This window comes from Ochotona princeps, chromosome 2 (assembly GCF_030435755.1).
Source record: "Ochotona princeps isolate mOchPri1 chromosome 2, mOchPri1.hap1, whole genome shotgun sequence".
In the NCBI taxonomy this organism is placed as follows: Eukaryota; Metazoa; Chordata; class Mammalia; order Lagomorpha; family Ochotonidae; genus Ochotona; species Ochotona princeps.
The window spans coordinates 45,958,720-45,974,196 of record NC_080833.1 but is presented as its reverse complement, the minus strand read 5'-3'; the positions used below and the strand labels follow the sequence as shown (position 1 = coordinate 45,974,196).

The 15,477-nt window shown below is 42.0% G+C and overlaps 1 protein-coding gene across 9 annotated transcripts in view; it reads left to right on the top strand.

Moving 5' to 3' along the window:
* DAB1 (DAB adaptor protein 1) overlaps positions 1 to 15,477 on the top strand; it is a 409,353-nt gene that overhangs the window by 326,158 nt on the left and 67,718 nt on the right. For 5 of the 9 annotated variants that reach the window (XM_058656404.1, XM_058656398.1, XM_058656396.1 and 2 more), the window contains exons 5-6: positions 13,198 to 13,329; positions 13,949 to 14,068. In XM_058656404.1, the coding sequence (XP_058512387.1) occupies positions 13,198 to 13,329; positions 13,949 to 14,068 (252 nt within the window). Of the gene's footprint in view, positions 1 to 13,197; positions 13,330 to 13,948; positions 14,069 to 14,514; positions 14,554 to 15,477 lie in introns of all 9 variants that reach the window. The other 4 variants (XM_058656380.1, XM_058656373.1, XM_058656366.1 and 1 more) reach the window with 1 other exon arrangement.

Sequence of the window (15,477 nt, the reverse complement as noted above, 5' to 3'; positions counted from 1 at the left end):
ACTTGAACATCTGCCACAGTGAAATGGGCATGGAGTTTGGCATCACACTGTTTTTAGCCCAAGCTCTGAACCTGGTCATTGATTTGAAAATTGATTTAGTGACTTACTTAACTCTTCTGAGCCTCCATTTTCTCATCTCTAGTGGGAAAATGGTGGATCTAAAGACAAGTTATTAACTCTTGTCAAATTTAGGCTCTCAGATACTGAAGTAGGTGAGAGTCGAGGGTTGTGAGATGGTATATGTTGTTGCACTTGCAAAGAAGGGGGTGATTTGGTGCTAATTTCTTTTGCACCAAATCTTTTGCTGACAGTTCATTTTTCCAAGGCAACAGCCAAACAAATCTTGGGGCCAATTAGTGTAAGAGAAACAATTGATCCTTGTCCTCAGAGCACTCAGCCTGCCACCTCCGTGGTTTGGTGGTGTATATGGGGAATGCTGCAAAGCACTAAATGGGAAATAATTGGATCAATGTGGTTATGAATCACAGGGCACTGAACAACACTCCAAGTATCTTACTTAAGCAGAAACGTCTGGCAGCAATACAAAAACTACAAGCTTTACCCTCCAAAAGCAAAAGAAGAATGGATCAGTGCTTCTTCTTCATTTTGCAGATGAGAAAACTGAGGCTCACTGAGGGAGCAGAGATAGGACACGAAACCTGAGATTGAATTTAATGTTTGTTTCCTTTAAGCCTTGTCTCATGATCACATGGTCTTAGCAAAGCCCTTAAACAAAAGTGTCTGGGGACAAAAACTAAGGAGATGGCTGTCCTACCAAAGCACCAGGCACTGAGCAGCTGAAACAGCAGTTTACCATCTCCGAGTTCTGGAGCCAAAACCCTCCAGGTCAAATGACTGCTTGACAAGGCTGGTTCTTTCTGAGGGTCTTGAAAGAGATTTGCTTCATGTGTCTGCCCAGATTCTGCTGGTTGTTGGTGTTCTTGGATATGCCTTGGCTTTGCACCCACCACCACCATCTATGCAGTCGTGTTAACGTGGTGTGTGTATCCACACCACCAAACCTTTGTATGAACACCAGGGTTGCTGATTAGGGCAACTTCTGGACTTCATCTTAGCTGATTACATCTACAACAACTGTTTTAAACTATGCACACATATTGCAGAGAGGTTCAACAACCAAATTTAGACAGAAGGACCTACTAATTCAACTCCTAACAATAACCAACAGTTGAGGTAGGAGAATTTTTGAGCTGGAGAGCAACTGCTATTTATTAAATGACCCATTGCTAGGCAAATCAGTAGGGACTTAGCTAACGTGATCTGACTTCATTCCCACCCAACTTTATGAAGCTATAGATGAGGACATGAAGATTCAGGAAGCTAGGAAATTTGTTCTAGGTGACCAAATTGACACTAATAGATATGGATCTCTATTTCAAGTGCTGACCTGTGTCTACTAACCCTAATCTTGAGAGCTTAGCCTTTTTACTTATTAAAATGAAAGCCTTTTATTTCAAGTGCTGACCTGTGTCTATTCAAGAATCACGTGTTTCCTCAACAGTACAGTGTCTTTGTAACATAGGTCTAAGAAGCCTTATGTATCAAGACCATCACCTGCTATCCACATCACTTTTTAAATGAAGGTGCTAGGACACAGAATCCCAACCATCTCTTCCCTAATTCAGCCTTCTTTCCATTGGTTGTGCTTCAGTACAGTTCTCTCTTGAAAGTTTCCATCTGGCATGCTGGCTCCATCGTGACCAAGACAGAGGGTTAATTTCAGACTGGCTACAACACAAAACGTAATTTTCCATTAAATCTAATGACCTCGTTTCTGCAGTGACTTGTAGCAAAACATGCTGTTTCATTTCTGTTGAGCCATACTCATTTACCTACTTGCTACAATAATTTTACACCATGAGCTAAAACGTTGAAATCATTGGTTACATTACTAAACACCTACAATAGTTATTAGAATTCCTCATGCAGAAAGAAACAGAAATAAAAATAAGAATTTTAGGAGACTGAAAACATAGGCCATGAAAGTGCATTCAAAGCTATTATTCAAGTGTGTAGAGTTCACTGGGGGTCTGGAACTACCAAAACCTAGCAGCAATCTTGGCTGTGGTTTATCATCCTTCTGACATGGAGCAGGTTAGTTAGCCCTCCTGTGCCTCACTTATCTCCCTCAGCACAAGCTGGTGTTAATGTATGCTAAGGCATTGTGCTACACATGCTGGCTGCAGTCCATTACTCAAGAACCTATCACAATACCTAGGACTGAGTAGGAACTCTCTGAGTAATATGCTCCTGTTTTTTTGTTCAATATAGCAGATGCATATTTTAAGGCTCTTCCAAGTTTAGGATTCTTCCCCTCTGGAGATTCAGGAGTATTGTTTTTCTTCCTTACATGTATTAAATCGCAACTTTTCAAAATGCTGTTCTTGAACAGAAATGTAGTGACTGATGTTTATTCATGGTAGCCATGGGAATGCAAAAGGCACAAAGGCAACTGGCAGCTCCAGTGCTCAGCACCTCCAAGCACACTGGTTTCGTAAAGACCCCCTGCTACTCAAACACTTGCTTGCTAATACCAATTGATATATTTTCTTTCTCTGAGTATATTATTAAAGTAATTTCAAAATTTCAATTCTGGTGTTATACATTATTGGTTGTATATTGTATTATTAGTATTATCAATTAAAAGTAATAAACCAGACCTACACTTGAGTGTCAATGAAACTTGCCCCAAAAGTAAATCAGAATCCTGCTACTGAAAATGTCACTTCCTTCTAAGCTCATGTCCTTCTATCAAAGGTGGGTGTAATGATGGTTACTATATTGCTCAGAAATTTCTTGTTTGCAAGTGATGAAAAACTCCCCTCAAAAAATCTTAACAGGGGCCGGTGCAATGTCTCAACTAGTTAATCTTCTGCTTCCAGGCTCTGGCATCCCATATGGGTTCATGTCCCAGTTGTTCCAATTCCCATCAAGCTTCCTGCTTATGGCATGGGAAAGCAGTAGAGGATTGCCAAAAGGCTTGAGACCCTACACCTATGTTGGAGACCAAGGAGAAGCTCCACATTCCTGGCTTCAGATAAGCTCGGCTCTGGCCATTGTGGCCATGTGGGGCATGAACAAGCTGTTGGAAAATCTTTCCGTCTCTTTTTTCTCTCTGTAAATATGCCTTTCCAATAAAAATAAATACTTTTGTTTTTATTCTTATATTATTCATATTTACATAAATATATATTTTTAAAGTCTTAACAAAACAAATTTACTTAATTATATAAATGAAAGCTGCTGGGTTACACTTCCGGACAGGATATCTAGGTTCTGAGATGACATCATAAAGCGTTCAGCTAACTCTCAGCTCATTTTTTCCTGTGGTCACTTGATTTCCCAGCGACTGCCTTTGTTACTCCCATTTGTCTACTCAGCCTGTCACCTCAAAGGAAGACCTTACCTGGGGCAATTATGCTTGGTGCCTGAACACTATATTCATATGCATGGATTTCAAAACTTTTTCATCAATGTAAATTTATCTAATTCCATTTCCTATAAACTTTTAGAAATACTCTGATATAATACAATTGACAATTGGAACTCTGTTTCCTGAGGAAAAATTCTAAAGTGTTAAGAGAAAACTGTCCACCAAGTACATTGCTAGACATGTAACATGGTCTGAAAAGAGACCATTTCCATCTTACAGGTGATGAGCCTGAGGTTTAATAAGATGAGGTGACTTTCTCATTGCCAAAGCCATGCAAGCATTCAGATGCTTCCGTCTCAGAAATGGTGATAGCACGATGCAATGTAGAAGTTAATCTTAGCATTTAACAAAAGCTTGAACCCTTCTCTTCAACATAAGTACATGGTTCAGTGGCTTCAGAGAGCAAGACGGCATCTTGTGTCTCTGGAGGGCCTCATTTACACTAGTAGCTAAGGGTGTTGGGAAATGAATGAGAGCTGAATGATAGAGGGCAGCCACATCAACCCATGATCAAATACAGTTCTGATGCAGCCACATTCTTGGCCAGAGCACCGAGCTTTTTTTCTTTTTTAAGATTTATTTGTTTTTATTGGAAGGTCAGATTTACAGAGAGAAGGGGAGAAAGAGAGAAAGACCTTCTGTCTGCTATTTCACTCCCCAATTTGCCACAAAGGCTAGAACTGAGCTGATCTGAAGCCAAGAGTTTCTTCCGGGTCACCCATGTGGGTGCAGGGTCTCAAGGCTTTGGGCCATCCTCGATTGCTTTCCCAGGCCACAAGCAGGGACACGTTCTCGTGCCCATATGGGATCCCAGTGCATGCAAGGCAAGGATTTTATCCACTAGGTGATCACACTAGGCCTAGGACACACACAGAAAGTAACCTTGAAGCAAGTTGCCTTTGACTTCGGTACTTTTTTTTTAAACTTCTTCAGAACAGAAATCGGCTTTGTTGTCACTTAGCTGATTGCTGACTGATTGAGTACACCTGTCTCCACTTTGCCTGAGACACATCGAAATCCCACTCCCAAGTCCAGGAGAATCTTAACAAGTTAACTAGCTCATCTTCCTATTTTTAGGCAAGGACTGTATTTGCATCTCTCCAGATTGGTATGTTGATAACATATGCTTAGAGAACAGCTAAGATGAAGCTGTGTCATGAAGCCATTGTCTTGTTATAAAACTCAGAAAGGAAGTAATAAGAGAGATGTTGAGAGGACATGAATATTTACTGAATCCCATTTGCCTGTTCTAACTGCAGGAAATGAAAGCTGAGAGAGAGAGAAACAAATACCAAGCTTTAGAAGCTTACAGAAGGCTCAGAGATTGCATTGGACCCAGGATCCTATAGACAGATTCATTTATCTAACTTTTGTCCAACATGTATTCACTGTGTACTGTGGCTGCTGATTGGTCCAAGAAAAGGCCCAAGTTGGGATGCCCACATCTCATATCAATGCACTTGGGTTCATGCTGTTGCTCTACTTCCCATCTAGAATCCTGATTATGTGCACACTGGGAAACATCAGGTGATGCCTCAAGCACTTGGGTCCTTTCACCCTTGTTAGAGATCTGGACTGAGTTTTAGGCTCCTGGCTTCAGTCTGACTGAGCCCTGACTGTTGCAGGCATTTAGGGAATAATGGATGGAAGATCTCCATGTCTTGTCTTTCTGTATTTGTACATTCAAATAAATAAAGGGTTTTTTTTAAAATTTATTTTTCATTGGAAAGGCAGATCAGACTTACAGAGAGGAGAGACAGAAAGATCTTTCATCTTCTGATTCACTCCCCAAGTGGCTATAACAGTCATAACAGTCAGGGCTGAGCTGATGTAAAGCTCAGGAGCCAGGAGCTTCTTTCTAGTCTCCCTCGTGGGTACAGGGTCCCAAGGCTTTGATCCATCCTCTGCTGCTCTCCCAGGGCATAAACAGGGAGCTTGATGGGAAGTGGAGCATCTGGGACATGAAGTGGCGCCCATATGGGATCCCGGCACTTGAAAGATGAGCAGTTAGCCATTGAGACTTCATACCAGTGCGTCCAATAAATTGTTTTTAGAAAAATTTTAAGTAAGTAAAAAACAAAAAAAGTCATACTGACAGAAAGTTGAACGAAGGTGGCTAAGTGAGGGCACTGAGGAGTTAGTTCATGGTATCAAGTGTCACTTTAGGAAGGTGACAGATTTCTGGACATGGGCAGTGGTGAATATTGCACAGCAGTGTGAAATACTTAAAGCCATAAAATTCTGTCACTATATTGGCAAATTGCACATTATTTTTTTATGTATGGGTGTGTGTACTGAATCCTTACTGTGTGTCAGGCTCTGTGCTTGGTGCTCAGGAAACAAAGATGAGGACAAGAAAATGTTATGGCCTTCCCTGGATCTACTGGAGGTGAAGACAGACCCTGATCAGTCAAAATGAGGAACTGCTCCCTGGGGTAATCAAGGAAGCTGAGAGCAGGAGGAGCAGGAGACCTTGGTCTCTGCTGGAAAGTCAAGGATGCATTTGAGGAGAGGTCTCTGTGCTGAGGTGTGCGTGGAAGGAGCTGAGTGTTCCAGGAAGATGGAACAGCATGCAGAGACCTGATGTGGGAGTGTAGTGCATGTCCGGGACTGAAGAGCAGCCATGTGGTGAGAAGCAAGAGGGACTGTAGCCAAATGCTCTGAAGAATGGGCCAGATCCCAGGAGGATTCCTGGTAGGATTTTTTTTTCTGTATCTCAAACACATTTGGAAACCTTTGCTGGGGTTTAAGTGATAGCCATCCTTGATCAAGTTAGGCAGCATTGTTTTTTCCTTACTCTTTGCTGGGTAGTATAACTATGGGAGCAGATATCAGTGGAGAGGTGTGAGACTGCTGCCTTAAGCCAGGCAGAAACTGACACTGCCTGGTCAGGGAGATGGGGTCTCATGGACAAGATGAAAGACATTTCTGAGGTGCCATTAACAAGACTTGGTTATGGGAGATGAAATGGGCTCAAGCATGGGTGGTACAAAGGGATAGATGATGGTGTGCTCATTAATTTAAAATATGAGAGACTGGCATTGTGGCCACAGGTGTTAAGGCACCGCGTGAAGGGCCAGCATCCCATATGTTGCTGGTTTGAGGGCTGGCTGTTCCACTTCCTATCTAGCTCCCTGCTCATGTGCATGAAAATAAACAGGGGCCAAGCAGTTGGACCCCTGCCTTCATGTAGAAGACTCTGGCTCCAGGCTGCTGGCTCCAGGCTTCAGTCCAACTCAGCCTCGGTTGCTGTAACCATTTGGAGAGAATGGAAGACCTCTCTCTCTTTCTCCCACTCTCTTTCTCTTCCCTCTACCTCCTTCTCTCCCTCCCTGTCTGTAACTTTGTCTTTCAAATAAATAAATCTTTTTAAAAATTCAAATGTGAAAGAAAAAAAGCATCTCATTTTCCTTTATACATAAAAATTATGGTAGCAGAACTAGCATATAAATAAGTATAAAGTACTTTTTTAAATCACTAGTAATTCCAACGCTTTAAAGAGAACCATATAGTATGCGGATATGCCTAGCTTCCTTTAGAAAACAAGATCATATTGAATGTACTATTTGTGGTACACGTTTTCTCATTTACTAAGTTGTTCCAAATGTATTTGCATATTAAAATGCATATTTCTGTAAGATGACTTCTTTTAGTACTGAAGACTGCTTCATCTTATAACAAAATTCACTTTTCCACCCAGTCATCTGATACTCACCATTTTGGACATATATGCTTTTTCTCCATTGAGCAGCGCTGCAAGAAATATCTTGTATGTAAGACTCTGCCTATGTGGTTCAGTATTTCCAAATAATAAAACCTTGACAAAGAAATCAGAGAGGTCAGATTAAGTATTTCTGTATTATTCCTTCAGCCTTGAAATTAGGCTAGCCAGCCCTCCAAAAAAATTACAACAAATTCATGTTTTGATCAACTAAAAACTAAAAATACAAGGGCCAATTCTTACCAACCCTTTTATTTGCCTTAGATTATTCTAATCAATGTAGATATACTAACAGTAATCCTAACCAGCACTAAGAATGAAATACTGTAATGATGATGGTGACCCATGCCGAAAGCCAGTGGCTCCCAGATTGATCAATACAAGTTGTAATTGTTCCCTGTCATCCAGAGGTATTCCATTCAAGACCTCTCCCCCGTATATGCAGGTAGCACCACACTCTACACAGACTATGTTCTACTTTTTTCCAATACGAATGTACCCAAGATACAGATTAATTTATAGAAGCACATGGAGTGGGCATTTAACGTAGCAAATTAGGACCCTGCATTCCACATCAGAGTACATGGTTTTGATTGCCACTTTTGGCTCCTGAACCCAAGCTTCTTCCTGACAGTCCCTGGGTGGCAGCTATAGTGACACAAAGAACTATGGTCCTGCTATGCACATGAGAGATGTGGATTCAGCTCCCAGATCCCAGCCTTGACACTGACCCAATTCTGCTATTGTCGTTTGGGGAGTAAATGAGTGGGAGGGAGCTCTTTGCCTCTATCTTCCTGCCTCTCTTTCTCTTCTTCTCTTCTCAGCCCTTTTCCCTACTCTCCCCCGACCATTTTCTTCTTCTCCTTTTAAAAAATAAAGTGTGCACAGGAGAAGTTTAGTGACAATATAGGAACAGAAAAATAAAACAGAATCATTATATCTAGATACCATCGTTACGTGAATAAGATTTGTCCGCCAAGATAACTTAGTGTTCCTCAGACTCTGAGAACCTCAGCATGATTTTATCACTCTTCATGACGTCTTGCACCCTTACCTTGTCCTTTAAAGGAAATGCTTTGAGGCTTCCACTTGGGGGCTGTTCCTAAGTAAGAGTTCACTGGAACACAAGCACTGTGATAACATAACAGTAGATCTGATAACTGAGATGGCTGCTTCATGGCAGGTGGGCAGATACGTGGACACACAGGATGGAGGAAGAAGGACTCATTTCATGAGTGAGATATGGCAAGCGAATATGAGATGCTATCATGCTACTTAGAGTGCTGTGCAACTTTATTCCCGATTTGGTGGTTATTTCTGAAATATTCCATTTACTATTTCAGACCATGGTTAATCATGAACAACTGAAACCTTAGAAAAACAAAACTTCAGATAAGTGGGTAGGGAAATGATTTTAGTGTAGGTTTTTTTTCCTCTTTCTGGGTGAATAAAAATGTCATTGCTTTATGGTGTATTTCATATGAATCAATATAATATTTCCAACAAAATCTGGGTTCTATATTATGTTTTTCTATTATGCAAGAAGAAAAAAGGAAGTTTCAGAAAGTGAGAGTGTTATGCCCGAGTCTACCCATTTGATAGCGCCTGTATTTTGCTGGCATCCTATCTGTCTCCAGCATCCACTGTTCCCACACTGCCTCCTCAGCTAGAAATTAGGTTATTTGGAAACCTGATCTTGTCCTTAACAAAGTCTTCTAAAAGACTGAAGCTTACCAGCCCAGGGAACAATTTCCTCTGACCTATTCCATTTAGCATTTGATGATGGGGTGCCTGGAGGCTGATACAGAGGTTACCTCCCATCCTTGTTGGCAATGCAGTGCAACAAATGCATCCAAAAATATGCTGGAGAAGAGAAAGGCCTTGATAATGAGCCTGAGTCCCCCTTTGTCTTGTGAGGTTTTAACACTATAATTGCTCCCCGTGTGAAGTGATGTATTCTGCGTGTATCTATTTTTATCCCTATCTGGGTATCTGCCTTTGTGTTTTGTTGTTAACTCACTGGAATCCTGGTGGGTATCTTGCCTGTGAATAGCTCTGCCTTGGGAAAGCAGGGACTCTTAGGCACACATGCACACACAGTACTAATATGAAGGCTAAATAGGGCAGGATTTATTCCTAAAAAAAGAAAGCTAATGGTAAAGTCTGCAGCAGATGACTTCCTAATCCATACTGTATTTAATTGGCTGTATTGAACCATACTACAAATTAAGTCTTCTCTGTAATTTATTCTGTCAGACAGTAACCCTCCAAACAATTTGATACTTCATTTAAACATTGGTAAATGGCTCATGGAAAAGCAAAAATAAAGATTTAATGATGAGCAAGGAAGAAACCCTCTGTTCACAAAATGAATCCTATATGAAATGTTGCAAATTAACCTGATGCACTCATTCAGTGAACAGTGTTTTTGAGTACAAGACTTGGAAGCACACATCTGAAGATTAGTTGGTCTTTTCCTCGCTTCCTCTCTCCCATTCTCCTTCCGTTCTTCCTTCCACCTTTCTATGTTCCCAAACTTCCAGCCACACTTCTACCCTTCCCCCCTTCTTCTCTCTCTTGTTCCCTTGCTCCTTCTTTCATTTCTGCCTTCTGGTAGAGGAAAAATGAACAAAAATGTCCTACTCTTAAGATGTAGATACCCTTGTACACCATGTGCTTCAGAAAATCACTGTCTGTTGCCTTCCTGTTCATCCTTCCACACTTATTCCAGGGTTATCTACTTAGTCAACTTCCGCCTGATGCCCTTCCCCAGTATTGCTCAGAAGCCATTAGACAAACTATATAATTTTACCTATATTGCAGTGGCCAGTTTCTTTACATACCTACTTATGAAACTGAGAGCTCTTTGAGGAATGGACTATTTTTATTTTAACTGTTGTCAGAGATATAGCAAATGGTGCAAGACATAAAATGTATTAACCACTTAGTAAGTACACAGGTATGAAAAACTGGATGAATGTACAAGTGTAAACAGAATGAAGGAGTACACAGCATCCTATAAGGATGTTAAGAATTGTTACCAAGGGATTACAGGAACCAGGGAAGGTCCCTTGCTTGAGTAAGATGTTGGAACTATGGGAGCTTGAGGCCTGGGTGTGATGCAGTTATGTGAGTTGATGAAATACAAGGCCGAGTAGGAAGAAGGCACTCAGAAGAGAAAAACACATGAGCAATGGCACAGAGTTGGTCAGATACAAAATCCAAAGCAGACATGGTGAACTTCACAGCATAGATCCCAAAGAAGTTGTGGCAATTGGAGGGTGTTTCTGAAGGCTTCCTTTAAAAAGAATTGATTTATTTATATTGGAAAGTCAGATTTACAGAGAGAGACAGAGAGAAAGTGGTTGCAGTAGCCAGAGCTGAGCCAATCTGAAGCCAGGAGCAAGGAGCTTCTTCCAGGTTTCCCACCTGGGTGCAGGGTCCCAAAGCTGCTTGGACCATCCTCTATTGCTTTTGCAGGCCACAAGCAGGGAACTGGAATAGAAGTGGAGCAGCCAGGACACAGACTGGCACCCATATCTTACTACATGTAAGGACAGGACTTTAGCTACTAGGCTATTGTGCCAGGCCCATCTGAAGGCTCCATTTCTAATGCAAAGCACCTACTTGGATTTTTCATAGTACTTGAATAGCTAAACTGTGATTTTTTTCCAAAACAATAACTATTGCAAAATGAAATAGTTCGCCCTGCCTCCATTCTGGCATTCTTTGGAGCTCTCCCTATACCTCCAGAACTATCCATGATGTCACAAGAACTCCTGAGAGAAACTGCTCCGTCCATGAGCTCTCCTCACCTTTCTTGCCCTAGCTACTCAGCAGATGTCACCCAAAGAAAAAGTCAAGATTTCATGACCTGGAAGTTTGCTAAAGTAAACTGTAGCTAGCATTTACTGTAACCCTTCTGATCTGTGACCCCCTAATCTCATATACCTGCCAAATCCAGAAGAGCCTCAGTTCCCCGTCCTTGGCCAGGACTCCCCATCTTGCCTGCCTCATCCTAGCTGGTCAGGTGATTATCATTTTGTTGTTGAACTAGGAAGCTTGGGTTAGGGAGACCATGAACCTCATAATTGTGTTTCCTATTTTCGATGCTTTGTCCTCCTGAGTGGAAAGACCAGGTCCTGGGTTTAATGCTGGTCCTGCCAGTGCAATTTCTACCCCTAGTACCTTCATGAATGGACTCAAAGTCGAGCTATGTAGTACTTTAGGTTGCTTCTAGCTCCAGCTGTCTGTGTGCTGATAAAATCTTCTTGAAGACATGGGCAATTTTGAGGCTCACTGAGCAAGTATTTGCATGATGCTCTGAGTTGCTGAAATGAATGTGATAATACAACTGTGGGATTAGCAAAATTCGAATGTCTGCATGGTTAAGATTGGAGAAAGAAGAGGCATATCCGCCTACTGACTGTTAGCTTCCAAATGAATGAGACACTTTCAAGAGAAATCCTTTTTAACGTGTCATAAAATTAACTATGGGAAAAGATAATGTTACAGTATCTTTAAGCACTTCACTCACACATACACAGCTACACTTTGCAAGGCAACATTAAGTACCATCAGGCATTAAAAATGTTTTGATTTTAAAACACTTAATGAGGATTCCTAGATAAATTAAAACATCTCCATCTGCTGTCTAGCATGGTAGGTGATATTTTACCATTGCACAATCATCTCCAAATCTAATTCCACCAGGAAGTCTTCTAATCGCAGTTTAATTTTAGAGCAATATTCCCCTTGATAATCAATACGGTACTGTCGTCAAACTTTGATTTAATAGGAGACATGGATAACATTCTGTAAATGATGCAGAAAGAGAAATGCTTTCAGTCAAAGGAGAGAAAGAAAAGAGTGTCTTTGTCTCCAACTTCCCCTTTGTGCCCAACATCCTGGCACACAGAAGCCTATCAATCAATACCCTCAGGGTGAGGGAATAGAAATCTTAGCAATGTTTGCATCATTAACACTGTGAAAAAGCTACTGCGGTCCTGGAGCAGTTTTCCTCTGTTAGCTGATTCTGTCCTTTTAATCAAACAAACGTAAGTGGATCCTGATTATTTTACTAACAAACACGTCCTTAATTCACCAACTTTTGGGGGGAAGGAGGGTCTCAAACCCATTACGCTGTAGAATTATCTTACTGCTGCTTGAGAGAATAGGGTAACCGGGAAGTTAAATCCTCCTTCAGGCATGATGTCCAGAGGTCAGCATGCAAACTGGCCCGGGTGTTAAGCCTTTGAGAATTGTTAGAGATTAGTAAATAGCCAAGCCAGAGACTATAAATGTATAGAAACACATGAAGGGAAGGCATCGTCCCTGCTAAAAAAAAGAAAGAAAGAAAGAAAAAGAAAAACAACCCTCGAAGGTGAAAGTGTCACACAAGTAATTCTGTTTCAAATAACCATAGAAAAAGAAACAAGATTTGGGCAAGTGTACAAAAGAAGGGAAAAATTGGATGTGACAAAGGGGCTGACCCCAAAAGCCTCAAGGATGTGAGCAACCTCACGTCTGCCCCAAATGGTGATCCCAGGAAGCTGTTGGTTCTTCAACACATCCTAGCACCAACTCTGGGAAAGGTGTCATTACTGTGCAGATCCATCCACACTGCTGGACTTGCACAGTGTATGTGGTCTGCCCCAGTGTGCAGAAGCTCTTGGTGCACATGTATGTTCACTGTCAGCCGAAGGTTGGAGTGGGCTGGGTCACAGTGAAGGATGGAGCAGGCACTCACCTGTAATCTCACACTGCAAACTAAAGGCAGCTGCCAGCACAGATGCTGCCTCAGTGATGAACAATCTTTTTGTCTCTGTGGTCACAACATCGAAAGCATGGAGGGAAGCCTGTACATCTCAAGGGCAGGCATAGCTCTTCCTTTCCATCTGGGCCAAATGGCTTTTCCAAAACCCTCCAGGCCTGTTCACACATCACTGAAACACGTCTCCTATTGATCAACAGCTCAAAGGGAAGGTCCCCAAAAACATGCTCTTCCTTTGGTCTCCCACAGGCTCTTCAGCATCATCATGCTGTGCATGAAATCTCCTACATTGCAAAGGACATCACAGATCACCGGGCCTTTGGATATGTGTGTGGGAAGGAAGGAAATCACAGATTTGTGGCCATCAAAACTGCCCAAGCGGTGAGTATCACATCTCGGGCATTTGTGAGTCTCTGCTAGCCATGCTGAAGAACGGGACTGTGGATCTGTTCCCCTCAGAGACCTGCACACCTAGCCGTTCCCCGCCAGCAGCAGCTCAGGTCCCCTGCTAGAAGCAGCAGCCTCGCAGCAGGAAGCATGCCCAGCCCAGTCAAAGTTTTGTTTTTTTTCTTTCTTAATGGATATTTTCTAATGACTGATTATTTTCCTTTCTGATTAAGCTGGATGAAGGCATAGTATATAAGTAAGTTTCCTTGTGCTCATAGTCTCATTTAAAAAGAAAATAAGAGAAAACAAATAGCTGTTTTGCGTAAGGCCAGCCCTAATTTTATTGTATTTCTAATCACTAATAAGTAAAAGCAATGTCTTTTATGTCTATGATTATTATGAATTTGCAAATATAATTAGTTGAAGAAATGAACTTTAGCCAGATGCAATTTGCTAAACCAATATAAACAAGGTAGAATTAATTAAGAACGGAATGCTTTCAGTTTAATAGAAAAAGGAAGGGCTGCTGGTTGCAGCCACAAAACAACAAAACTTGGCGACTGCAGCTCAGCTCCATTCCCTTCGTAACGAGCTTCACCCCCCTTTCTTGCAGGCTGAACCTGTGATTCTGGACTTGAGAGATCTCTTTCAGCTCATTTACGAATTGAAGCAAAGAGAAGAATTGGAAAAAAAGGCACAAAAGGATAAGCAGTGTGAACAAGCCGTGTACCAGGTATTCCTGTGAATTTAGGAAGCGATCCATTTTAAAATAAACAGATGTGAAAACCGATAGTCAGCCCTATGCCTGCTGCTACCAAGCAGAAATAAACAAAGATGAAAGGTTTCGTGTAAATGACAGGTACCCAAAGCAAGCTGTTAGAAGTGATCCCTTATTTTCTAAAACTCTAGCTATGCTAGAGAAAGTGAAATCTTTAATCCAGAGGAAGATGTCAATGCTGGCAGAGGACTAAAGAAGCACGGCTGTGTGAGCTGCTGTCACAAGAGGAGAAGGGAGGTGGCCACGGGCCTTGGGCTTTTGCTGTGTGTCACGTGTCATAATGACCCACCAGCCCCTTCTTCCAGTGCCACTTGCTTTACTGTCCTATAATTTCCAAACGTCTCACATCTCTCCCTTTGTATCTTCTGCTTTGCACCCTCGCTTCCCTCACCCTGCAATAGACCATTTTGGAAGAGGATGTTGAAGATCCTGTGTACCAGGTAATTTCTGAAATGAGTCGGGGTTTTAAAAGGGAAGCTTTCAGTGACTGCAGAAGCTGGAGAGGGGCCAAGGTTGTTTGTGAGTGTGAGGGCTGGCAGCACCTCCAGGAGTGAATTTCCATAAATACTAAGAAGTTTGGCCCAGACCCGGAGCATGGGATCGGAAGAGGCGCCTCCCCCGTTCTGGCCCCTTCCTCAGCCCCCTGCACAGTCTGTAAAAGTTTGAGCCAGAGTTGAATGTGTTCAAGCATCTCTTGAATATTCTGAGTTCATTAGAGAGTGTGTGAATAATGAAGGGGCCTATCTGCATTAAGAACTAGAGACCGGGCCTGACATTTTGGTGACATTTGGGCACAAGCCCAAAGAATGGATTGTGAGTGTTTCACAAGCTACGACAAGTCTCTCTGACCCTAGTGCTGATGCCCCCTGGGTTACCTGGTCCTTAACAGGGGGCTGTTGGACAGAGGGCAAGAGTAATTCCAGAAGCTTCTCTGCCTGTAGCTGTCTTTAGACTTGGTGTGGTCTGCAAGATAGGGATGGGCAGAGAGATGACCTCTCTTGGGTTTATGGATGTGATCTGTGCAAGGAAAAAGGTGGAAAGGGAGGAGAAACCAAAACCAGCCTGAAGTCCTGAACTCATGAGAAAACCTCAACCTTGTATTTCTAGATACATAGATGCTGTCTGTGTGTGCCCCATATGCTATGTGTAAATGCATACTTTCACAGAGAAAGCTGGTGCTGCTGTGGTAGATGCTAAGTCACAGAGATCATTTCAACTGGGAGAACTATCATTTGAACCAGCTTCTATGCAAACTAAAGTCAAAGATGCATCTCTTGTAGTGTCCTTGCATTCAAATGCTAAAGGTCAGCAGTTTGCTGATGATACAAAATTGGGCCCCTGTCTAGCTGGCTCAGAAAGAATGA